Source organism: Emydura macquarii, unplaced genomic scaffold (assembly GCF_026122565.2).
Source record: "Emydura macquarii macquarii isolate MOO-44397 ecotype Brisbane River unplaced genomic scaffold, CSIRO-AGI_Emac_v2 contig_2422, whole genome shotgun sequence".
Classification (NCBI taxonomy): domain Eukaryota; kingdom Metazoa; phylum Chordata; order Testudines; family Chelidae; genus Emydura; species Emydura macquarii.
This window is the reverse complement of record NW_027132559.1, coordinates 3657933-3682920: the sequence shown is the minus strand read 5'-3', so window position 1 is coordinate 3682920 and position 24988 is coordinate 3657933. Positions and strand designations below refer to the sequence as shown.

At 39.3% G+C, this 24988-nt stretch overlaps 1 protein-coding gene and 1 long non-coding RNA gene across 6 annotated transcripts in view; one reads left to right on the top strand and one right to left on the bottom strand.

The window, feature by feature from the left end:
• The window catches only part of CAPN7 (calpain 7), a 37998-nt gene extending 13413 nt beyond the window's left edge, over nt 1-24585 (bottom strand). For 2 of the 5 annotated variants that reach the window (XM_067561797.1, XM_067561800.1), the window contains exons 1-15: nt 21354-21474; nt 20523-20603; nt 19857-19965; nt 18896-19053; nt 16807-16874; nt 15504-15704; nt 13796-13882; nt 11043-11169; nt 9251-9336; nt 7791-7884; nt 5428-5574; nt 3625-3731; nt 2055-2175; nt 1627-1771; nt 647-746 (exon numbers count right to left, since the gene is read on the bottom strand). In XM_067561797.1, the coding sequence (XP_067417898.1) occupies nt 647-746; nt 1627-1771; nt 2055-2175; nt 3625-3731; nt 5428-5574; nt 7791-7884; nt 9251-9336; nt 11043-11169; nt 13796-13882; nt 15504-15704; nt 16807-16874; nt 18896-19053; nt 19857-19965; nt 20523-20603; nt 21354-21386 (1664 nt within the window). In that variant the 5' untranslated portion in view covers nt 21387-21474. Of the gene's footprint in view, nt 1-646; nt 747-1626; nt 1772-2054; nt 2176-3624; nt 3732-5427; nt 5575-7790; nt 7885-9250; nt 9337-11042; nt 11170-13795; nt 13883-15503; nt 15705-16806; nt 16875-18895; nt 19054-19856; nt 19966-20522; nt 20604-21353; nt 21475-24414 lie in introns of those variants that run through there. The other 3 variants (XM_067561798.1, XM_067561801.1, XM_067561799.1) reach the window with 2 other exon arrangements.
• On the top strand, nt 22724-23635 carry LOC137162049 (uncharacterized). Its single transcript, XR_010922252.1, has 2 exons — nt 22724-22837; nt 23350-23635. It is a non-coding gene; the product is annotated as an uncharacterized lncRNA (long non-coding RNA).
• Nucleotides 24586-24988: the final 403 nt, after the last annotated feature.

The following is a 24988-nucleotide window of genomic DNA, read 5'->3' as shown; positions in this document are numbered from 1 at the left end:
AAGGGGACTGATGTGATCAAATCAACGGACAAGGAAGATTACTTGACAGTGAATGCTGAATTATGGCTAAGGTCATGGGATGCCATCCATCCCAAGTTAATAATTTCAGTGTTTTTTAAAGTGCACATATTCTCAGTTTACCTGGGAGAGACTACATGCATTGCACAGGTGACACACTAACTTTCCAGGGACATGAGATAAGTAAAAGTAACTGCACTATTCCTCAAGCACCCTCAGTAGACTATTCAGAGAAAGCCTGGATGGAAGAAGCCGAAGATTACAGCAAGTTCAACCCTCCAACAGTTAGCACACGACAGGAGAGATGGGGCCAAACTCTGCTTTCAGCTACCCACTTCATGTCCAGAGAAACTCCTCTGAGGTCAGTGAAGTTAAACTGGATTTATGTGAGTGCAATGAAGAACAGAATCTGGACCATGGATTTTAAAGAAGGATGTCAGCCTCTGAATGAAGAGGCTGGTCTCCAGCCAATGCTCATAGATTAGGAGCTGATGAGAGAATGGAGGGAAGGAAAATGCTACATCAATGTTGTTGTTTTAAACTTCAAATTAATATTTACTAAAAAAGAAATCAAAGTATTTGACTATGTTGTAGAACTTAACATTTCAATCTTTTCTTTTGGACTAACCTGTGAATACACGTTGATTCTTTAAAAAGACTTGGGTTCCAGCTCAAATAAATAACATCATAATACTGGCAAAGATCCTCCCAGGCAATCCAGAAAATCCCTGCAAAGGAAACATATTTTTCATTATTTGCTTGCAAAATAGCTTTGTTCTACTCATTTTACAGGACCCTACAGCTATTTACACACAAGCTATGGGGTTCGTATAAAATCCATTCTTGTAAAACAAAAGAAATAGTATTTTTCAATTCAGCTCATACAAATATTATATTGCAATCTAGATCATGAAAGCACAACTTGCAAATGTAGAATTTTTTTTTAAACTGCATGCAAAAACAAAACAAAATCTAAGCATGAAGGGGCATACATATGTTTAATATACCTGCCATGTAGATACCTTGTAACGCTAGCTACAACAGTGTCATGCAAATGCCTGTTCTCACTTTCAGATGACATTGTAAATAAGAAGCGGGCAGCATTCTCTCTCATAAATGTAAACAAACTTGTCTGTCTTAGCGATTGGCTGAACAAGAAGTAGGACTGAGTGGACTTGTATGAAGTGAATTGAAGAACACTATTTCTTTTGTTTATCTTCTTCACAGTGTGATTAATTATTACTTTTAAAAATCTAGTTAATTTTTTTGCATTAATTACATGCATTAACGGCGATTAATTTACAGCCCTCCAATTTTGGAACATGAGTTTAAAGTAATATCATGTATTTCTTCCCTGCCTTTGCCATTTTTGGTTGCTTTACAGTTTTTACTTTTTTTTCCCCCCCTGTTGCTGTGTGAACAACCCACAAAAACAAGGAAACTGTGAAACTGACCCCTGCTGAAGCTTTCAAGAGGTATTTTTTCCTAATCTTTCAGTGATAGTATCCTTAAATGTTACTAGTAACAAAAGTAACCAAAAAAAAAAAAGACAAACAGAAGTGTGATTTTTTTTTTTTAAATTGACAGCATCCTTTTAATTAATTTTACCATTGTCTATTTTTTGAGCTGTTCGAGGATCAAAGTTTAAGTATTTTTGTAGGTCTGGGGTCCAATTTTTCACATCGTTTTCACTGTATCTTCCTTTCCAGCGTAAGTGACTCCAGGGATTTTTCAACTGGAGGAATCGAAGCCCCTAAAGAAACAGTAAATTTAAAAATTGCTTGGTTTATCTTGTCAGGATAAAAGCGAACATATTGTTAATCTTACCTAATACGTACACAAACTAAACACTTAAGGAAATGCAATGTTAAGTTTTTTGGAATAACTCGATAAAGCTCTTGAGCAAGATAAAGATTTTGAGCCCCTTCTTTGAGCAAAACTCCACTGGACAGTCATGTTTAAACCCACCATCTATTAGAACAGATGACAGGTATGTAAAAAGTACCCAATATAAATCTTCTTGTTTTACTGGATACCTTGTGTTCTCTAATATCCAAAACAGCATATGCATGGGTTGGAACTAAACCCCATTTCTCTCCTTCTTCTTCAGACATCACTCCAGTTGCTGTTGTGATAAGGACATCGCCTTTGTGAAATCTGGGGAGGAATAAAGCAGCTTAGTTTAGGTTATTAACACATAATGACCAGTGTAATATTATTACATTTATTGAACACAAATCTCTTTTTTCAAGTTGTCCTATTGTTAAGATCCAGCTTTTCAAACCTGGAATGCAAGTAATCTTTTCTAAAGGAGGCAGAAATTATTCATGCAAGCTCAATAAAAGAAAGTGTAATAGTTACTTTTCAATATTTAAGTGTAGACTCTAATAGGAGAATGACTTTTGTCATGAAAACAATGTGTTAGATTCACCTGTACACTGACAATATTATTTAAAGATACTCAGTGAAATAAATCTTCTACCTAACACATTTTTTCAGTCCTATGACTACCCTGCTAGTCAATTGCTGCATGCATACATCAAGCTCAAATTCATAAGTCTCTGCACTTATGAGCTTGGGGGCAAATTTTCTAAGAACCCGAGGGTGAAAAGTACATGCTTCCATGGTCAAACATCAGTTTATGCACACAAATGTTGGTGTAGCATCAGTGTAGGTGTCTACAGTGTCTGAAAATTTAGCCCCCCCCCATGCCTAAATACAGAGAAACAGAGTGCAAGAGTGACTGTCAACGTACTGGAAGGTCACAAACCTACTGAAGAGAATGTGAGGTCTTTTATACAACATTTGCTTGTTTTGATCCTTTGGCTAAGCTAATATCCCTTTTCCATCATTTGGTGCTCTGCCTTCCTTGACAACGAGGAGAAAGTGGTTGGCTAATTAAAACTTCTCTTAATTCAGGGAGGGGGAAAAAAGGAAGAACACATCTAGCTGAAAAATGTAAGTTAGGCCACACTTATCACCACAGCAGAAGTGATATACTAAGTCTCAGGATTAGTATCATGGTCCTGAAAGGCACAAAGCACCTCTGTGCTCCTCCACAGGAGATCTACTGATGGGACAGTTACTAAGGACTCTGGTGGCACTGTTAAGAGAAACCTTCTCATATTTGTTTCCACTGTGAAGTCAGTTCCATGCTGCATAGTTGGGAAATCCATCCTCCTTACTCTGGCTCCTACTTCCTCATGAATCTAGCCTGGGCAGGAGTCTAACTTCCACTCCCTATTTCTCCAGATCTGCTTCCCACCGCCTCCCCACATTAGCAGTGGCTAACAGGAGAGAGGGACTTTTTTTTTTTTTTTTTTAAATTATAGTTCTGCTATAGATGTGGATCCAGTTCTCTATCTATTAACAGAACCCCCTTTTTTCTTCACCTCTGATGTCAAGCCATTACTAACTCTATTCCTCCAACAGATTTCATACAGGAGGGCAGAGCGATTATGAAGGATCATATGTGGTAGGACCATGATGCTTGTTGTTGAGAGCTAGCAACAAAGACTTATCACATTTTTAGTCACTTTCATATCATTAACGCATCTGTTTCACTGAGAACATTCTGTCACCATGGAAGGAAGAACAAACTTCTACCTCTGATACAGCATTCTGAAAGAACTGTCCTTATTGAAAGCCTGATTATCTGAGTGCATAGCAATCCTCTCAGGTATCCAGCCAGTCAGTGCATGGAGATCAATGTTCTGAAATGCAAGCATATTTGATCATAAAAGATTAATTAAGCTCCATTTAAGTGCATTTTAAGATGCCGTATATTAATTAGTGTATATTGTACACACAAAACTATTTTGCACCAGTCTCATAACACTTATGAGAACTATTTTTCATTAGACTAGGATGCCCTTAAGCATAAGAAAATGATTTTCTCAAATAAGTTGCTTGATAATTCAGTATTGTCTATTGGTATCTTTTTAAAGTACAATTATTAGTGTTCCAAACTCATGGTTTCAAATTCCCAGCTGTCTCAAAGTGAGGTCCCAAAACAAAGCTGTCGAGTCCTGCTACAAAGTGCACCTTCAATAATTTAGCCTTTACTCTAGCTTGTCCTCAAGACACAACTAGCTTTACATGATGAAAAGGCATGCATAATAAAAGCTATTTCAATTCAACTAGCACTGATGCATTTACAAGCATAATATTGGGCTTCATTCCCCAAAATAAAAATAAAACCAAAAAAGTATTCTTTTCTATTCTCTCTCCCAAATAAGCAGGCCTATGAAAGCCTAAAGAAATGCCTCCCAACTTTAAGGCCAGTACTGAGAGTCCTTGGAAAACAACAATCCAGCACAGGCATTTGGAAATGCTTCTTTGATTATGCAAAGGAGGAGACATCCTGGAGTTTCTATGGTTTTTGAAATAAATGCTAGTAGTCAAGTTGTTCCTTCTCATTGACAACTTCCCAGTTCTCTGAAATCAAGTGTCATGGTAGTGACTTGAACAAACTTAGAAATGCATACTACTGTTATTTTCTATACCAGACCAAATTCAAGAAAAATATCAAAAGAAAATGAGTAACCAAAATAAAAACCAATGAGGTCTGGTTTTCAAGACATCAGGGTGTGAACCTTGGTAAGAACTGAGAAATACAATGTGAGAGTTCAAATGGTAGGAAGTATTTCTTCACGTGATTAGAGACCAAAGTCTGCTTGGCTCAGCAAAATGGGTCCAATTCTCTTCGCAAGTGCTTTGCTTTTAGACTAAGCTTAACCATTATATACTGTGGTGATTGCTAAAGAAACTACTATATAAATACCAACTTACATAACCACGTACATTAGTATTGATAGAATAATAGTAACGTACACGTCCCATTCCCAGTACATGCATAAGAACATGAAAATGATTGGTGCGCTCCTCTCCTAGCCAATTCCTCAACTTAATAAGGGAGAATGTCTCTTTTATTTATACAAATGGCCTTAAAGACCAAAAGGGTTATTACTGGCACAAAACTATGGTTTTCTGAAACAAAAATACACATTGCAGGTTTAGGGTCTATGGTTGAAAAGACTCACCCATGCGTATAACTGTACCCACAAGAAGTCTCACTGAAATACAGTTCATCCATTTTCATGGGACTACTCCTACTGAGTATAGTTAAGCATGTGTGTAAGCATTTACAAGACTGGAGCCATGGTCTGTAGCATATGTGATCTGAGAGATGCTGAAAGCAACTTAATTTATAATTACTAAAATCATCAAAATAACTTTTAAAATTATATATAAAAATAAACCCAGACAGCAACACACAGAAGAAAAGTTATTCCTCTGCTCAGACCATTCATTTAGATTTCTTCATTATTCATTAGAAGGAAAAATATGTACTATGGGATGATCTACACGGAAATTTTTGTCTTTTGCCAGGAATAATCTAGTACTCACAGAATTCGATCCAGGAAAATCATATCCACCCATGACCTTCATGTAAGCTTTTTCTATCAGGGACACCCACAATTCACTTTTATTGTTGGAATAAGAGCAAAGGAGTTCTCCACTGTGATCTACAGGTAACTGGTCATCTATTATCACCTGAGCAAAATAAGCAAAACGGAAATTATCCTAAAGGTGATCGTTCAAGCATTTTAAACTTTTTTTAAAAGACAAAAATCCTCAGAAGCTCATTGTATTTCATATAGCTGCTGTCAGACTGTGAAGAAACTGAACATTGTTCCCCGATTTAAAAACAATGATTAATTCACAATAGCAGAGTGGTCTAGTGGATAAAGCACTGAAGTGGGACTCAGGAGACCTGGATCCTATACCAAGCTCTGCCACTGGCAGGCTGGGTGACTGTGGACAAGTCACTTCACTCTGTGCATCAGTTTCTCCATCTGTAAAACGGGGATAATAATACTGACCATCTTTGTAAAGTGCTTTGAGATCTACTGATGAAAAGGCCTACATAACATCTAGGTATTAGATCTTTCTATACATTTAATAACAAAACCCCTCACCCAGTCAATCAGAAATATGCATAGTTATTTGTTCCAAAGGGAGGAGGGCATCATACCGCCTCACATCCACCATCTCCAGTTCCTTCATTCCTGACTGTCACTTGTAGTTTTTCCTTTTCTCAAAAGAAGAATCCATGTGGTAGTGGTTTTGAAATGACTAAAATTTTAAATGAGACTAGAGTGTGAATTTTTACTCCAAAAATGATCTGTAATGGCTCCACAAAGAAAATATCTCACCTTCATTTTGATACTTATCTGTTATTGGTACAAACCATGAAGCACAAACTTATGGTCCAACCCAGCAAGCTTGCATGTGAGTAACTTACTCCCCTATGTAGGCCCTGTGACGTCAATAGGACTCATTCATGTGAATAAGGATATTTACATGCATGTGTTACCCTAGGAGCACCCAATGCCAGCTGGCAAGGGGCTCTCTGGTACATAAAAGTAAAACTCAGCTGGCCTGACCTGCTCACCACCCTTCATACACTATGGTTGGCATGATATTTCTTTAAAAGGTATCATGTAATACATCACTGGAAAACTAAACTCGCTGACCCTTAATATTCTTGCGTGATGTATGTATGGTTAACCTACAAAGACATACAGAGGTGCTGAAAATGTTTAACTAAAATGTGTTTAAATCAGGCACATTGAGGGAAGCGGACGAACAGATTTTTCAGACAAAGAAAAGGGGATACCACCTCAAGCCAGGCGTGGCCAAGGACAGTGGGCTACTCATTTGTAATGGGTTATTCATTTGTATTGGAGATTGCAGGAAGATCATTTGCACTGCAAAAATCACAAGCAGAGGGAGAAGTCAGCATCATGTTAACACCAGAAAGCATGGCATCTACGCTCAGCAAGGGAAAGCAACTTTACCTGGGGATACATTTCAGAAGAATACATTTCAAAGGTTTACTGAACGATAAAGAAAGGGGGAGAATCCGCAATTTATTCTTCATCTGAGGAGTCAAACAAATCAAGTGCTTTGAGCTCCATGTGTTGGGTCCTAGCTAAAGACAGGCCAGGTGTGCTGGAAGAATGACTGTGATGAGACAAAACTTCTTTAAACAAAAGACTCTAGTTTGTTGAGTTTCAGTCTTAGAAGTGTATTTTTATTTTTGTTTGTTTAAAATTATTTCTATCCTTACTGCTTAGACTTGGTATCACATAAACCTATATCCATTTGTTAATACACTTGTTTTACTTTTACCATAAACCCAACTCAGTGCTTTGATTGAAGTGGAGAGTTGTCAACCCCAGTGAGTAAGCTGCTGTGTACTGTCTCTTTAAAGGAACAGCAAAATTGATAAAGTTTTGTGGTGCTACAGTAAAGGGGCTGAACACTGCAGAGAAAGACGTTTTGGGGGAGAACTCGGGAATGCAAGAGTGTTGATGTCACTCTCCAAGGAGTAACTAGACTGGAGGAAGCCAGGATAAGGCTAGTGTGCTTTGTAGCACAATGTTAGCATCAGGTCTCTGAACCAAAGCTGTGCAGAACAGCAGCACCCAAGGTTACAGGGCAGGCAGTGACAAAACCCCTTACTACTTTGCATTGAACCACAGAACATCACAGCATGTTTACAGTATAAAGCATTTATGCTATATTACACATTAGGTAACCAGAATGAAATGTAACAAGGCGTAATAATTGCACATGCTTTCCAACAAATGTATATCCAGAATTTTTACTGAGAAATAAAACACAGGTTCACACTTGAAATGGAATGAGCTTTCAAGGTAGTAACATTATCCAACAATCATATTACTCTCCTTAAAGCTAATTACCTTTCTAGGGACACCATTTATATGAAGTTTTACCATGTACTTTCCACATGGATTATACTCTGGTTCTCCTTTTTTATTCTGAGGGTAAATTATGCTATTGGAAAAAGAAAAATACATTACAATATAGCTGTGAATAATGTGCTGCATGTATATATACTGTATGATGTTTAAAAAAAGCGTTACATTAATTTGATCTATTTTTGGAATTTAAAAATGCACCATCTCAAATTACTAGAATTTCTGTGTAAATCTGAGTATAAGAGATTTAACTCCATTTTCTTGTTTTAATTTATAATTTGAACAAGATCTGTATAGATTATACTTACTGCAGTCACCCACTCAGTCAGATATTCATTTATAGTTAATCGAACAAAAGAAAGGCATGCAACTGTATATTTTATCATTAAAGCAATGTTATAGATCAGGGGTGGCCAAACTGTGGCTTATGAGTTTCATGCAGCTCTTTTACAGTTAAAGTGCAGCTCATGGAGTCTCCTATGCCTCCTCCCCCATTCTCTGCCTACCAGATTAGGGTGAAGATCTTGGAGCTTCTGCTCTATGGCAAGGTGGTGGGGCTAAAGGATTCTACACAGCAGGGAGGATGGTCTTGGGGGGTCAGTAGTTTGGCCACCCCTGTTATATATCTTTCAGAATACATACTATATTTGTATTCATTATAATCAGAGACCATGAGTAAATAAATCAAGGTTTTAAGAGACCATAGCCCAAGGAATAAGGTAAGAAAAAGACAATAAATACATTGGTTTGGGGAAAAATCTGAAACTAATTTTGATAAAAACAAAATTTCAAAAACACTTGGGCCATGATCCCGCAATGGGCTTCAGGTGACAGACTGCTAAGCCCATGTGGAGTTCATTTCAGCATCAGGACTTTAGTTGACAACATTATCTCAATTCTATTTAACATTAATGCAGAAGCAAGAGGAAACATGTACAGCATAGTAAAGGGGGAAAACAAAGTGAATGAAGCATGATTAAGGAAGATAAAAAGTCAAGTGAAATAAAAAAAACTCAAAACAGCAAAATTTTCAAAGCATGGGTGTCCAAAATTAGGGTCCAAAAAGCATATTCAGCATCTACAAAAAGATGGCTTCATTTTCGGAAGTGCTGAGCACCACAAATTTCAGTGAAGTCAACAGGAGCGGCAGGTGCTCAGCACCTTTGAAAATAGGAACTTTTTATTCGGGTGCCCAAATATGAATTTAGAAGTCTAAATTTAGGCAAGTAAGTTTGAAATTTTGAACCAAACGTCTAAATTTTGACTTTTGATAAAATTTAGTATCTCAGGCTATGCATGTGTGTAAACGAGCTAAACATAAACCTAAGTTAAATCGTCACATCCATAATACAGCCTCCTTCTGTTATAGCCAATGTTAAAGAGAGACAGGCTTAAAATGTGTTGCATAACTGACAAGATTTTAGACAGGAACAGCTATTTACCTTGTAATCAACTTTTTGTTGAACCGTCTCTCGTATGCTGCACTGATAGCTAGTGATGCCACAAAAGAACAATCTGATACTATTGTCTAGGAGCAAAAGATACTAGTGAGGGTTGAACAGTTATTAATATTTAACAGGAAAAAATTCAATTAGTAGTGCTTCCAATGAGCAAAAGCAATTTTGAACCACAAGAGGCAAAGACACTCCTAAAGGGCTGGAAAACCTAAGTTCCTCAAAACTAAAACCTGATAATTCCTTTCTCTGTCTCAGTTTAACTGGAGGAGGACCAGACACAGATGCTTCCTAAATGTCCACAATGTGAATACACACACTTATCCATTTTTTTTTATTGTCATATTTGCACAACATTGGGTCTGATCAATGGGAAAACCTCTCACTGATTTCAGAGGACTCTGGATCAGGCCCTATGTGACTTAATATTGGGACAGATCATATTTTTTGCCGCAGAAACCGCAGCCATTCTCGATGGCCTGACTTCTGTTTCTATTTAAGTGGATTAAATTTGTATTTACCTGCACAGAATTTGGCTAAACATTTGTCAGGACTAATTAGTTTTGTGTGACTTCAGATTGCAAATAGAGCAATGACACAGCTATTCAGATTAGTAGAGCAAAATTTGCCAATTACAAAACTCCACCAACCTCAATATAAAATTTGTATCTTTGGTAGAGGAGAAAAATAACTTAAATTTCCATTAATCCTCCTAACAAGGATTAAAAAAATAAACAGACACCAAATTAAACACATGGTTTAGTATTACATAAGTTTTAATAAGCAAGTGTGTAATATACTACTGTTAGGAAACAAACAGGTAAACCTAGCTCCTACTATTCGTAAGTACATGAGCCCTGGTCTACATTGACCTGGCGATTCGGCGGCAGTCGACAGGAGTTACGCAAGCTATGCAGAGTAGCTTGCGTAACTCCCATTGACTGCTGCGCTTCCCTTCTGTGCGGTGTCTTCACTGCACTGTGCCGATGGGAACCGTGTTCCTGTCAACGCAGTGCTACGCCACTTGAGGGGGTGGTTTACCAGCGTTGACTTCTGGATCAATTGAGCGGGTCTTCACTGACCACTCAATCAATCCAGATAGGTCGATCTGACGGTGGCAAAGTTGCCGCCGTCAGTATAGACATACCCTGAGAGAGTGTGGAAAGATATTAAAGCTAGCTGAGTGGTAGGCCCTGCCATCTTGTGGTTGGTTGCATGGTAGAACAGTTTAGGTCAAACTAGTCAGGGCACGCTCTGAAACTCATCTTACTGCTGCTCCAAAAAGCCACTGTATGTGCCCCCTCTCGTGTATGGTACCAAACACTGATTTTTATTTTCACTGTTAACATGTCAGATCCCCCCTCCACAGAAGCTAGAGTACTCTGCCCCTTGTCCAATTTTGCTCTGTGCTTCCCATAGCTGACAGATCAATGGCTCTGGATTATTAGAGGTCTGAAGAAGGCAGCTATCTTGTATGTCTATAAAGGACCGCTCACTATAGTACATGACTGCCTAATGTAGCTCAAACTACATTCCTTTGGATATGGTGAACTGAGGTGTACAGTCACATTTTTCATTACTACCTATATTTTTCCAATCTATTTATTCTTAATCATAAGTCAAATGGTCCACAGTGAAATCAAATGTAGGTTCCAGAAGAGAGCAAAGTTCTCCCACTTGCCAGGTTTTAATGAGCACACCAACATTCCTTTAAAGATCCCAAGCTCACTCTGCAATTATCGGAATAGCTGGCATAAATTTCATTTTAGAAACAGCTTACCTGCTTTATGCTGAAACTTGACACAGTATAGATCATTGTAGGGTTATTTGTTAGGTCATCTGGTCGCACCCACTTGGCAAACATCGCCTTTTGTTTGGGGGACAATGGTAACTTGCCACATTTATCTCTGGATTTAAAAATAATTAAAAAATAGTTCAAATCAACCAAAGGCAGATCAGAAACAACTTGCCATGGTATATTCCATTTTATTTATACCAGTCACAGACATTACTCAACAGAGGGCCCACTACTCAATGTAGGGGGAAAGACAATAACAGAAAACGTGAAAATGCTAAATGCCTCTTTTGTTTCAGTTTCCACCAGAAAGGCGAGTAGCAATCGGATGTTTAACATAGTGAACTTCATTGAAAATGAGGCAGGATCTGAAGCTAAAATAGGGAAAGAACAAGTTAAAATTAGACAAGATAGATGTCTTGAAGTTGGCACGGCCCGATTAAATATATCCTAGAATTCTCAAGGAGCTGACTGAGAAGATATCTTAATCATTAGCAATTATCTTTGATAACTCATGAAAGACGGGAAAGATTCCAGAGGATGGGAAAAGGGCAAATATAGTATCAATCTATAAAAAGGGGAATAAGGACAACCTGGAGAATTACAGACCTGTCAGCCTAACTTCAGTACCTGGAAAGATAATGGAGCAAATAGCCAAACAATCAATTTGCAAATACCTATAATATGGTGATAAGTAACAATCAACATGGATTTGAACAGGAAGAAACAATCAGTTGCATACACACAAAATGGAAAATAACTGCCTAGGAAGGAGTATTGTGGAAAGAGAAATGGGGGTTATAATGGATAACAAGCTAAATATGAGTCAACAGTGTAACACTGTTGCCAAAAAAAAGGGGGGAGGAGGGGGAAGAACATCATTCTGGGAAGTGAAGCAGAAGTGTTGTCAGCAAGACATGAGAAGTAATTCTTCCACTCAACTCCACGCTGGTAAGGCCTCAACTGGAGTATTGTGTCCAGTTCTGGGTGCCACATTTCAGAAAAGATGTGGAAAAACTGGAGAAAGTTGAGGAGAGCAACAAACATGACTAAAGTTCTAAAAAACATGACCTATGAGGAAAGATTGAAAAAAAGGGTTTGTTTAATCTAGATAAGAGAAGACTGAGGGGGGATGTAACAGTTTTAAAGAACATACAAGTTTGTTACAAGGAGGAGGGTGAACAATTGTTCTCCTTAACCTCTGCGGATAGACAAGAAACAATGGGCTTAAATTGCAGCAAGGGAAGTTTTAGTTTGGACATTAGGAAAAACTTCCTACCAGTAAGAGTAGTTAAGCAATGGAACAAATTGCCTACATAGGCTGTGAAATCTCTGTTATTGGAGATTTTTAAGAACACGTTAGACAAACACCTGTCAGGAATGGTCTAGTTATTACTTTGAGTTCTAGTTATTACTGCTTTGAGTGCAGGAGACTGGACTAGTTAACTTATTGAGGTCCCTTCCAGTACTACACTTCTACGACTTTACGACATATGCACATACAGTTATGAAGTAATTTATAGTAATAGCCTTGCAAAGCTAATCCTTATTTGGGACATATAAGTAAAATATAAAATTCTAAATGTTAGCATTTCCCCCCCATATGAAACCCAACAGGAGAGGGGAATTCCAAAAGGCAGCTTTAACAATAAAAAATCAAATTTTTTCTTGTCACTGGTGTTGGACCCACACTTGGAAAAGTTTACTCAGTGCTGGAAAGTGCTGAACTTTTCTACCCAGGGCCAGGCAGGTTGCAAAATACTGGACTGTACTTCATAATTTACCATCTTCCCGATATTATCACTGAACTGTACATATCTAATCTTCCCAACAGCTTCAGATAACTGAAGTAAAAGTAGTATCTGTCTCTGCGGTGGTCCCCTCTCCCAAGGAAGTCATCTGAGGCCCAGGTTGCTGCTCTTATAATACTACTACTAATACCCAGCTCTTATACAGCAGTCTTCATCAGTAGATCTCAAAGCACTTTACAAAGTAGGTCAGTATCATTATCCCCATTTTACAGGTGGGCAAACAGAGGCACCAAGAGGTGAAGTGACTTGCCCAAAGTCATCCAGAAGGCTAGTGGTAGAACCAAGAATAGAATCCATGTCTCCCAAGTCCCAATTCAGTGATTTATCTATCCACTAAACCACACTTCCATTTTCACTGTGAAGAGAAACCAAAGCTATCCTATGAAATTATGTGAAGATATCTCCTCTCCCACCAAGTACAAAGATTTCTAACAAGCTGGAAGTGCAACTAAATATGAATCAGCATGCATTGAACAGCACCAGGTTCAGGCAGTACAAAGGAGGGCCAGGATTTCCAATTAACAGATGGTTTTCAGTTTCCAATTTGAGACATTTTAATGGGGCCTGATTTTCAGAGGCTGGGTGTGCAGCACTTTCTGAAAGTCAGGCTCATTTAAGGTATCTTAAGGTGGGCATCCAGAAATTGAAGCACCCTCAATCTGCAGTCACTTCTGAAAATCATGGCTGAGTTTTAAGCCAATTTTGCACACAACTCCTCAGTTTTCACTGTTACCACTCTCTTCTACTGTCAGCCTAACTTGGTGCAAATGGCACACCCGACTGGCTGTTGATGGTTAAAAGTTTTGCATGAGCAACAGCTTTTAATTACAACTGGAACAATTTGGAGTTTTGAGAAAGAAAATGCAATAAAGACCAGAAAACAGAGAAAATGAGCATAAATAATTGAAATAACTGATGTTCACTTACGAAAATGGCACTGGAAAGGCAAAACGTTCCCTCAGGTCAACATTCATGAATGGGACGTACTCAATACCATTTATCTTTGATGTCTTTCTGCACATCATAAAAGGAGAACATGGTTGTCAGAGTCAAAGCGGGACACTATAATGTTCAAAGCTATTTGGGTTTTACCACCTTTCAGAGCATAGGATCCAGAAATAACAATAAAATTATTGAAAAACAGAAGCCAAGAAATGGTGCTCTTAAGGACTGGTGGCACTCTGCCTTGAAGCGGGAATAACTACAAGTTCTACATCTCTAATGCTGTAGTACTTGCTGTGCTGGCCATAAATCCTGCAAAGATACACACAAAAGCAGATCAATAGTCCTATGTAAAGGCACAATGGTCTGCTGTGCGCATATCTCTTTGTAGCACTGAGGTCCAAGGGCTTAAAATACATGTTTGTTTAAATATGCTTTCAACCATGTCTTTAAATTCCTATTTTCACAGAGTTATTTCACTGGAAATCCCCACCCCAAACTAACAACTGATATGGCACTTTAAAAATATATTTTTTTTTATATTCATCGACTTCTGATCAGTCAGTCAAACAGTGAAGGCATGAATGACAACACTGGATGTATTTATTAGTGTATTTGTAAAGAAACAGTCAAGTGCACACAGAGCTATAGATGCGGGCTTTTTAGAGCAGTAAGAATCAAGAAATAAGTACAAGTCAGATGTGACCATAACAAGTTTCAGTGACAGCCGCTGAACAATAGGCAAAAGCAGGCAAAAATAATAACAAAATATTTTCTAAACAACATACGTAGAATTTAAAGCAATTTGAAGTGTTTTGAAGCTTTAAAGAGGTTTACATTTCACAAATATCAGTCAAGATAAAAAAAGCAAACCTGTTTTTAAAATGAGAATGGTTCATACAATTGTGCAACTTTTCCTATGCAAACATGTTTATATTGTCAGGGCCTGATCCAAAACCCACTGAAGCCAGTGGAAGGATTCTCATTGACTTCAGATCAGGGCTTCAACTGAAATCTTATATTGCAGTATCTGTTTGACAATGAAAGCAGAGCGCACCTGTCCAGACAGCATCCTTGTAAGTTTGGACTACAGGGCAGTGCAGACACAACCTCAGATGCATTTGATGGAATTTTCAATGCTTGTCATTTGAACTAAGGATATTACATATTAACTGTTAAACACTGAAGCATGCAAAATTTAGGTGTGTGATCCTACTCCACTGAAGTCAATTTTACTTGAGAGAACTCATACAAGGATCTCTGTAACTCACAGTATCAGGCCCTGAGTTGACAGACTCATTCAAGTAGGAAATATGTGGCTTCTATGCTCTCCACTGCACTAAAGAAATAATAAATACACTGAGATAATAGAAATAATACGTAGTCAATTAGAAGAATTAAGATCTCCATCGAATAAACCTTACAAAGAATGCTGTGTGAACAGGAGACATCTGCACTCACTTACAAAAAGAATATTTATTAGAATATGTTAGCTCCCAGATACTGTGGTAATGACCACTACAGAAATACTCCTCCCACCTCCTTAAAAACCAAACAATAAACCAAACCCAATCAAACAAAAAAAAAAAACCCAGCACCCTTCCCCTCTCCAAATCCAATTATGTCTCAATGTATCTCTTTGCTCTAGACTTACATGGATAACAATATTTGGGAAAATCAGTCCCTATCTTACCTGAGCACTTCAATCTCCTCTGCGGTGTATCTCTGACCTTGAGATTCACTAGCTTGCACTGCTCTGATTATCTGTGGCTTATCATTCAAGGAAAAATCAGGTCCCAGTGGAAAGAACATTCTGACTGGCTGATTCGATTTAACTGCAGTTTGTCTGTCTTTCTGAGATGACTGTGAGATAGATTCTTTCAGCGCCTCGGCTCTAAAACAAATATTTTATACTTGTTTACAGCAACAACAAATGTATAGTTCAATTATTAATTTGCTTGCTCATGCTTCCATATTATTTTTATATATATATATATATATATATATATATATATATATATAAAAAATCACATTTCATGGAGAGATGTAAACAAAATGATCTATTTTACTCTTGCTAAGGAATTCTCGTTTCACGAACTGTGTAGATGTTTACTCAGGAAGTTCCTCAAACCAGCATCTCTCTCTACTTTTTCCTGTTCTAGGATGGCAAAAACCTACCAAACCTACCAAAAGTAATTAGCATATAAACTATTTTAGGCATAATTCATTTTCAAGCTTCTGTTGCTATTAACTTTATGCTAATTGGAGAATTTATATGAGAATGTATATATATATTTTGGAACCCAAACCCAAAATCAAAATCCATTAGGCTTTTCAATATTCATGTGGCTGTGAATAGACTTAATTTTTTATCATGCTGAGATGGACAAGGGTATAGAAATAACATTTACGAGAACTCAACAAGCTACATACTATATTTTAATCTCAGTTACATTGTTGATATACATGGAGCTATTTTGGATGTATACCTGTGTAACTGAGGTTAGAATCTAGCCCACTAAATGCACTGTACAGACTGATATATGTATAAATTAAACTAAAGGGTTCAATTTTCCATGGAATCAAAACTCCATTCAGTGTAGGGAAGGGTCTGGCTCAGTGCCAGCTCGACTCCAGCATTAGTTAGAGGAGCCAAGGGGCTGCTCTAATTTATGATATTGGGGACCTAAGGGACCTAGTGTCCGTGGAGAACTGGCATCAGGTAATGCCATTCCACTCTTAGCCTGTCCCCTGCGTAACCCAGCATATCCCATGCCCCTTGAGCAGTTGATATAGTAGTTGCTTCTGTCAGCTTTAAGCTAGTGGGGAGCTCTCCTCCAAAAGGAGAACTTTCTACTGGCCATCTCCAGCCAGAATCCATCCACTTTGTGACAGAGAGCACCATAAAATGAACAGAGTGGACCAGAGAATCCAGACCAAAATATGCACTGAAGCCTGATACAAAATATTGATGCAAATCATGTGTAAGTGCTCACCTATCCAGTGCTTGTCGAGCCAGCTGTTTCAGTTTTGATTGAAGGATTGCATCTGAAGTTTCATTAGCCTTAAGAGAAAAAAATAAAACAGGTATTAGAAACCCTACCTGTCAATCTAATTCCAGATGTACAATTCACAATGCCAAATATCCACTAGTTATTTTTTCCCTTGTAGATTTTAACCTCAGAATTCCTCCAAATTTGTCTTTTTGGAAACCAGACAATACTTTCTACACTCAGATTTAAAAAAACAAAACAAAACAAAACAAACAAAAAAGCCAACCACCCCAAACTCCACATACTAAGATAAATAAACATGTCTATCTGTCTCATTACAGTGGGTGTGCACAGTTTTTTAGAATGCAAGGTACTGTTTTACATTTTTCAGCATGGGAAGCTCTGAATTCACATAGAATGCTGGAGGAAAATGAATCCAGTTAAAATCTACAGGGGAAAAACGCAACTATTAAAGATCTTATGTTAAACCACTATTGAACTTAAGTGTGTCCCTTCAAGTTTTCCTATTGACTTTTATGACACCCCTTACCCCAAATCAGAGAAACGTATGCTAAAGATAAAAGAAATCAGAAGACTTTCTTCCATTTTTAAAAAACTCTTGAGCTTGCAAGTTAAAGTCTCATTCCTGTTTTTCCTGGCTGGAAGGGGCTTGGGAACAGTGGAAGTTGAGGGTGGAGTGGAGAGCAGACTGGCCAACCTAGGAAGTGACCATGGGAGAAGTGAGAAATGGAACATCCAGGCTGGAACAGGTGACTGCTTCCTACATAGTGCCTGGGTAGAGGAACAAACTGGTTTCTCCACCTGGATATGGTAGGCAGAAACCCCTACAGCTAAGGAACTAGATAGGACCACTGTAGCCAAGAGAGTGTTTGTTTGGACCTTCTTTTATTCTGGAGAGGGAGAGGGCACTTTGTGAACCGTATGTAGAGCCAAAAGCATAAAACTGTCATCTTGCTAAGGCAACAGATTACCTGAGGTAAAGGGAAACTCAGGTAGCAACTGAATCTAATGAAGGACTAGGTAAGAGGAACTGTTAAAAAGTTATATTGATTGTACGCAACTAAAGATGTGTGGCAAAGCATGGTAACAACAGAAAGCAAGATACAGCAAAGACGACAAAAACGATATATGAACACCCACATAAGCAGAAAGCATTGAAGGCCAACAAATCAAATGGAAAAACATTTAGTCTTCCATTAGATTCTGCAAAACCAAACACAAGTGCTTAATTCATAGCTTGTGCAGTCCCTTTGACTTCAGCAGAATTATTTACTTGAGTGAAGACAGACACATGCTTAAGTATTTGCAGGATTCTGACCAAAATGTTTTATTAAATATTACCCTGAGAAATAATAATGTTACCCTCCCAATATACCACATCACAAAAAAATGGGCGGCAGAAGATAATCAGACTTGGTGGAGTTATATCATGATGGTGAGCTCTTCCTCTAATGAGTTAGTTTTGGCTACTGGACTTAATAGAAAAAAAAGCAGTACCTGTAATAATTGCCTAATTACTTTTAATATTTAACTGTTTTAATTGAGATTAATTTGTACAGTGTTAAAAAAGGTGAAAATCTGTAGGAAAACTTAAGTTATGTTAAGTGTTACTTAAAATAAAGCATTTGCCTTTAATATATTTTTTTTTAATCAATCCAATGCAGTAGTTTGACACATTAGAGGGCCATCTTCTTGGGAGAAGAATTACAGTTTAAAGTATTTTAGTTTTTGACTGGCTGCAGGCCACAGACTCCAAAAGAATTTTCCAGCAAACTTTTATGCTTTATATACAACATTTTTAAGAGAGGCTTTGAGAAGAAAAACCCCATATCAATTTTACACTGTTGAAGAACAGTGCAGGATCAAGTGACTGCAGCCAATGGAGGCAAAGTATTTTTCAATGGGATGTAGAGAATAGAAAGCAAATAAAACAGCAAAACAAACCAAAAAAATAAATCAAAATACAGGTACTACATTTTTAAGCCAGCGCCTAAAGATCAGCCACCTGTGTAAATGGAAGAATTTCTTACCAAAACATAATTCCACCAAGTTAACTTGTAGCATAACATACTGTTTTCAAACAGAGTTCCACTGCTTCTGTGTACAGTTCTATAGCTTCCTCTGCATTGCCTTTATCATCTTCATCAAAAGCCTGTGTAACCAGGAAATGGGCACGCTCCAGGTCCAATTGCTGTTTTGACTTCAAAGGGTCGGTGTTCTGTGATTGAACTAGATTTAAAAAAAATAAAAGTATTTAGGTAGCTGTGGTGGTGATTAGGTGAAAAAGTCTTTATTACAGCATGGGTAAGCAAGAACACAATGGTCGTATAGCTTATATCTACTCATGGGCCAGAAACCAACACCACTTTTAAACATCCTTTCAGATTTTAAGCTAAAAGACATAAAACAAGAAAGGAACAACACAGGACAGAGACATGGTACCTCAGGATACTGTGAATTTGAAATAAAAATATGAATATAATTAACTTTAATACTGTACATTGATAAGATGTTTTCTATAAAATATGGTGAGATCCTGTACTTCTTGTGAAAAAAATTCCTGTTGAGATAAATTAACTTGGTGAGACTCAGTGGGAGATGTAACCCAAGCACCAATCCTGCAATGAGGATCCTGAGTGGACCCCTGTGATCATGAGGAGCCCCACTAAAGTCAATGGGATTTCACATAGGGGCAGGTGTTCACCTGCAGAGATTTCATTGCACTGGGGCCTAAATACACATGGTATTTGTTCTTCACTCTTTTTGCCATGGCTAATCAATTTTTTCAGATTCACCATGACAGAAGTGATCCGCTTCCTTACGTAAGGATATTTAGAATAAACGTTTATGAAATAATTCCCCCAAAATAAGCTTCATTTGTGATGCATTTTAGCAATCATCTTATTCATGAGTTGGGGGGGTCTGGATATCGGATGAAATATAGTAATTCAGCTACATGGTTGATAGGACCATACCTCTTCACACTCAGTGAATCTAATCTAAAGTATACAATTAGAAAGCTGTCCACCAACCTGCTGAATATAGAGCTTGAACTCTCTCCAGATACTCATTTATCTTCTCTTGAATATTTTCCAAGTTTGAGCCCGCCATTCCAGCATAAATCAAGGCTTGTGCAGCTTCCTGGGGGGAAAGTTAATATGCAATAAAATCTGCTTGCTGTATGGAGAAGTACTTTCTGTAATATTGGGTTACGAGCAGGAAACATAGTTTTCCATGATAAAAAACCCACAAAATTCTCCAATTAAAAACCCCCATAAAAATCTGTGTTTTTCAGTGATGAAAATGAAATGCTGAACTTTAGTTTTCCTAACCACAATATACAGTGGAACCCTATTTATCTGATCTAATTTGGGGCCAGCTCAGATAATCTAAAATTCAAATAATCTAGAGAATGGGCAAAGATCTTCATTCCCATCGTGCTGGGGCTTGGGCTGACAGTCCCAGTTCAGTTAATATGGAGAGCCGGATAATGGAAGCTTGGATAAACATGGTTCTATTGCATATGTTTTTATTTTTTCACAAAAAGTAAAAATAAAGATTCTCTGTAAAAATTTCAATTTCACATTTTTCCATGGCAAACGGATTTTTAGAATCCCAGGTTATAAGCTTGCAATGAGCTCTATGCAGGTGAGCCTCTTGGCCTACATGGCGCCTCAATGACTTCAAGGAGGATCTACCTGCACAGAGCTCTGTTCCAAGTCACAAATGAGGCATCTGTTGTTCTTCCTTCCACTTAATATTTTAGCACCTGGAGTGACCTGCAAAATTAAAATGAGCTTCTATAAAGCCATCTCTTAGGACTTGTCTATATTGGATCGGTGCACTGTCTTAACTAAATAGATTTAAAAAAACCCAACCTAATTGAACCAATGCAAATTTCTAATGTAGCACACTTAAATCAGTTTAACCTTTAGTCCATGTTTCTAAGGCCCAAGTCCTCAAAGTTATTTAGGTGCCTACCTTCCACTGAAGTCAATTTCCTCCCACTTTAAAAAAAAAAAAAAAAGCCTGTTGAACCTTCAATTATCTAAATTCTATTCAATTATCTGCAGTCATCATTTAATGACTCAAACATCTTTATAGAATTGTAGACTCAGGGAAAATGAAAAAAAAAGAAAGACAGATATATAATTGAAGATCAGTAAAACTGTTTCCCTCCCACCCCTATATTTATCAATTTATATCTGACTGGAGAACAAATAAGAACACTTCAGTCTGAGAGAGAAGTGAATCAAATATACAAGCATCTTAAAGCAAGACATACATTAGACAAAACAAGGCAAAGTGTTACTGGCACAACACTATCAAATCTTTATGTACAAGCAAATTAACAGTCCACCACTCTACAATGCTCACAGAGCCTCATCCTGGAATTTTTGTATGCACATAACATGCACTGATGTCAATGGATGTTTTGAACAAGAAAGGACTGTAGGTTCAAATTTGGATGCACACTACTTAAGGATTTTCATATTCTACAATACTAGTTTCATTTCAAGTGTACTTACAATGCCATTAGCTAAAGAAAGCTGTACATCCATTCACTATGTGTTTGTGAAAATACACAGAATATAGCAGAGTTTGTAAAGAATTTATGATCGTTTGCCAAACATATGGTACAAATCCTCATTGTAAGTTAGTTATGCTTTTCACTTAGCAGTGCAGCAAACAGATCTCAATTTTGCAAGCTACTCCATGCAGTTGAACCAGACGTTAATGAGGCTCCACATAGGCACAGATGTCTTGGGGCCTGATCTTGTAGGCTCTCTATATGCAAACCTCATTGTGTTTATATTGTCACCAACTGTAGAGAATCTTGGTATTTAAGATCTACTAGCATGGAATGATTACCACAGTGCTCCTACATGGTGCAGAGTCTGTCTTAGTGGATCTGATTGAAGTATGCAGGCCTAATTCTCCCACAAGACAGTACTCCCAGGACAACTAACAGCTCCCAGCAAAAAACTAACAAAACACCACTTGGAACAAGGATCAAAATAAATGTGCAAGAAAATCACCTAATAATAATCAGACCATCATTCTGATTAGGCAAAAGTCCTCAAAAGATAAGATTGATAAGCACCATTACAGCACAAAGTTCAAAAGATAAATATCCCATGCTACTTTACTGTAACTGTAGAATGGCCACATGGCTAGTCAATAAAAAGGCTAGATAGAAAAATTCACTATTTTATAGTCAGTCTTTAAAAGCGTATTTCCTACTGATAGGACAAGAGTGCGTGAAATTAAAAAAATAACGTGAATATTCCATGGATACCATAAAGCTTGTTTATTACAGTTGAACTGGACTAAAACTTGCCACATCAACATAGTAACAATAATTCAGAGGCAGTGTTGTGTAGCTTCCCTGGCCAGAGACTGGAAGTCAGATTCTATTCTAAAGTGCCACCAATGTGGTGTGAGACCATGGTCAAGTCATGTAACTCCTGCATGCTAAACACACTGCTATACAGTTGGTATTAAAACAGAGACCTCAGAGTGCTGTCAGGTTTGCAAAACGTTGTTAGATGAAAGACTCTATAGGTACCTGTTGTAACACAGTACCTGATATGTCCACCTCTCGCCCCCACCTACCCACCTGGTGCATCAGTAAAACCTCGACCTGACCTTATTAGGCCATTAGCTCTCTCCTCCTGAAACTGACCTTATTAGGCAATTTCCTAGCTCCTCCTGAAACTGACCAGGTGACTGAGAGCAGCTGTCTACCTGACCTGTAGCACAGCCACCCTAACGGTTGGCTCACCTCCCAGCCAAAGATTTGCCCTGATTCAAATGTCTCCCCTGCAATCAGGAGTAACCCTAGCCACCTGAAGCCATTAGTATAAAGCCAGGGCATGCCGCAGGCTCCAGCAAGAGAACTCACCATCTGCCCTGTCTTTTTCTCTCCTGCTCAGAGCAGGAATGTGTAAGCCTGCTCTGTATTGCTGTTTTGCTTCTGGGTGTCATGTTACAACTCTTCCTTCTGAGACTGGTGAGATCCTGGCCCTCTCTCTCTCTTTTAGTTTCTGTTTTAAGCTTGCTCTGAAAGCAGCCCCCCCGCTAACCCTCTCTTTTAGTTTCTGTTTTAAACTGCCCGTTTGCCCCTTTGCAGTTAACTGTCTGTGACCCCCCTCCCCTTCTGTGCCCTGTAATTAACTCATTGTCTGTGAAATCTCTGTGTGAAAGCATTCCCTCGTGTAGTTAACTGCTTCTGCCTCTGTGCTTTTCAGTTAACAGTCTGTGTAACCCCTTTCTATTTCCTACAAGCAACTAGTTGTCTGTGTAACATAGTGGTAAGTGTCCCTGTCTGCCATATGGGAGACCAGGGTTTGATTCCTGGTCAGGAAACCACTGTCTGTTTAATATTAGTTTAGGTCTTTATAGTTAGTTGCCTGTTTAATACTTATATCAGTTTATGTTTTGTACTTAATTGTTTATGTCCTTTTATAACTAGTTAAAATCTATAATACTCTTGTGTTTATAATTAAACTCATTTATTTCCAGTCGATTCATTGACTCTGGGGGATCATCTTTAACCTGTCGGAACAGTACCAAAAGTCATTAGATGGGAATATACAAGTACTATGTGGTCTGAAGTCATCCCCATAATAACCTTGTATGAGCTTGCATTGAGGCTTCACCACTTCGGTTACTCATCTTGTCATAAACAATACTGCTAAGGCTGATTGCTTCTGTGTACTTAATAGCCAAATCTGTCCACTTCCATTTTTCCAGCACACTTTGGTCTTAGATCTCCTACACTAAATAGATAAATCTTCCCATTTTACTATTGACCAAAAGCAAAAATATCTCCAGGGGCTAGTAGTAAAATGGCACTTCAAAGAGAGAAGAAAAACCATCATTTTTCTCTTCCTGTTGTAGTGAGATCGCAGTATGGTTCCTGACATGCAATAATGAGATTAAGTTTCTCAGGGCTGGAATTCCATCCACACCCATTTGTAAGTGGTTTTCTGATGACAAGTCCAACCCCATTTTTAAAACACACAGGCAGTTTATAAGTTTCTGCAGTATAAAAATAACCTACGGAAATTGTATTCCTGAACTTGTGTTTAAGGACACAGTGTACCCAGACCCACCATCATCCTCGCATGCCAGATTTTTTCTAACTCACCTGTGACCAGGCAAATGTCCCCCGCTAATCACCCCCCACGTCCCCCTCCAGGCTTGCCTGGCAGCTGTGGCTGATCAGCGTCAAAATCCCCGGAGATCTTGTTCCAATCCCCCCAGAGCCCAGCTAGAGGAACCCCCTGGGCGTCGGATCCTCATGCTGCGTGACACGCCTGTGGGCGGCCTTGGCGGGGGGCATCCATGCAATAGCGGGGGACACCTGGGGGCAGATGCGGGAGGTCAGGGAAATGGGGCGCTCGTTGCTGGGGTCCCCGTGGGGGGGGGGCTATCCGGATGCAGCGATGAGGGGCTGGGGGGGGGGGGTGTCCCGGGAGGGGACGAGGCTACCGGGGCCGCAGCGATGGGGGGAGTCCCGGGAGGGGCCGAGCCGGGCCGGTCCCGGCTGCCGCGATGGGGGAGGGGTCCGGCGGGGCCCGGTACCTTGTAATAAAAAGCCGCCTCCTGGTAGTGCCCGCCCTGGTCTCGCTGCACCGCCAGCTTCGCGAACTGCACCGCGTCCAGCTCCAGCGCTGCCGCGTCCATGGTCAGACCCGGCCTCCCTCACCCGGCCCGCCAGCCCCGGTTCGCTCCGCTCACTTCTTCTTCTTCCGCTTCCTCCTCCTGGCCGTCGCCGCCGCCCCGCCTCCATCGTCACAGCCGCCCGCCTGAGAGAGGCTTCCCCAGCGCATGCGCAAGGAGAGGCGGTAACGGTTTTTCTCCGGGCAGGCAGTTTGCAGCGCGCGTGCCGGAGAGGGAGAGAGGGGCGTTCTCTGGCGCCTCATAATAGCGGGCGACGGTGTGCGGCAGTCCCACCCCGCGCGAGCGTTGGGCTCGTGGACCGTGCTGCTGGGGCTCGCGCGCCGCGCGGGTTGCCCTCTGCGGGGGGAGCCGGCAGGAGGGAGCACACCGGCGTGCGCGTGCGGTTAGGGGCAGCTTTGTTCCTGCTGGCCCGCTCGGTGCAGGGAAACCGCTCGCTCCGCTGTACTTGCAAAGCCCTGGAGGAGGCAGCAGCGTT